The sequence below is a fragment of the Eimeria mitis genome, genomic scaffold (genome assembly GCF_000499745.2).
Source record: "Eimeria mitis Houghton genomic scaffold, Emh_scaff1032, whole genome shotgun sequence".
NCBI lineage: Eukaryota > Apicomplexa > Conoidasida > Eucoccidiorida > Eimeriidae > Eimeria > Eimeria mitis.
Window position 1 is genome coordinate 9,061 of NW_013567198.1, and position 429 is coordinate 9,489.

The 429-nt window shown below is 58.0% G+C and overlaps 1 protein-coding gene across 1 annotated transcript in view; it reads left to right on the top strand.

The window, feature by feature from the left end:
* EMH_0027960 (uncharacterized protein) overlaps positions 1 to 119 on the top strand; it is a gene marked incomplete at both ends in the record, with an annotated part of 3,238 nt that extends 3,119 nt beyond the window's left edge. The window contains one exon of the mRNA XM_013494098.1: positions 45 to 119. Coding sequence (XP_013349552.1) covers positions 45 to 119 — 75 coding nt within the window. The remainder of the gene's footprint in view (positions 1 to 44) is intronic.
* Positions 120 to 429: the final 310 nt, after the last annotated feature.

Below are 429 nucleotides of genomic sequence, written 5' to 3' on the forward strand. Positions count from 1 at the left end.
TGCAGCAGCAGCAGCAGCTGCTGCTGCTGCTGCAGCAGATGCAGACACATATACAGCAGGGGCTGCAGCAAGAGCTGCAGCAGAAGCAGGAGCTTGGGCAGCTGCAGCAGCAGCAGTGATGCAGGGGCTGACGCATATGCATTTGTGTTGCTTTGAAGCAGCAGCAGCAGCAGCAGCAGCAGCTGCTGCTGCTGCTGCTGCTGCTGCAGCTGGCTTCATACACCGCCCCAGCAGTGGGGTCGACAGGGGGAATGCCTTGCGGCATTTTATGGGCAGCAAATAGACAGAAGAGTACAGAGAACCAACGAATACTCGTTTATATTCTAGCTGCAGCAGCAGCAGCAGCAGCAGCAGCAGCTGCAGCAGCAGCAGCTGCAGCAGCAGCAGCAGAGTTGGCCCTAAGGCTGCTATGCTTGTCACCGGGCACGA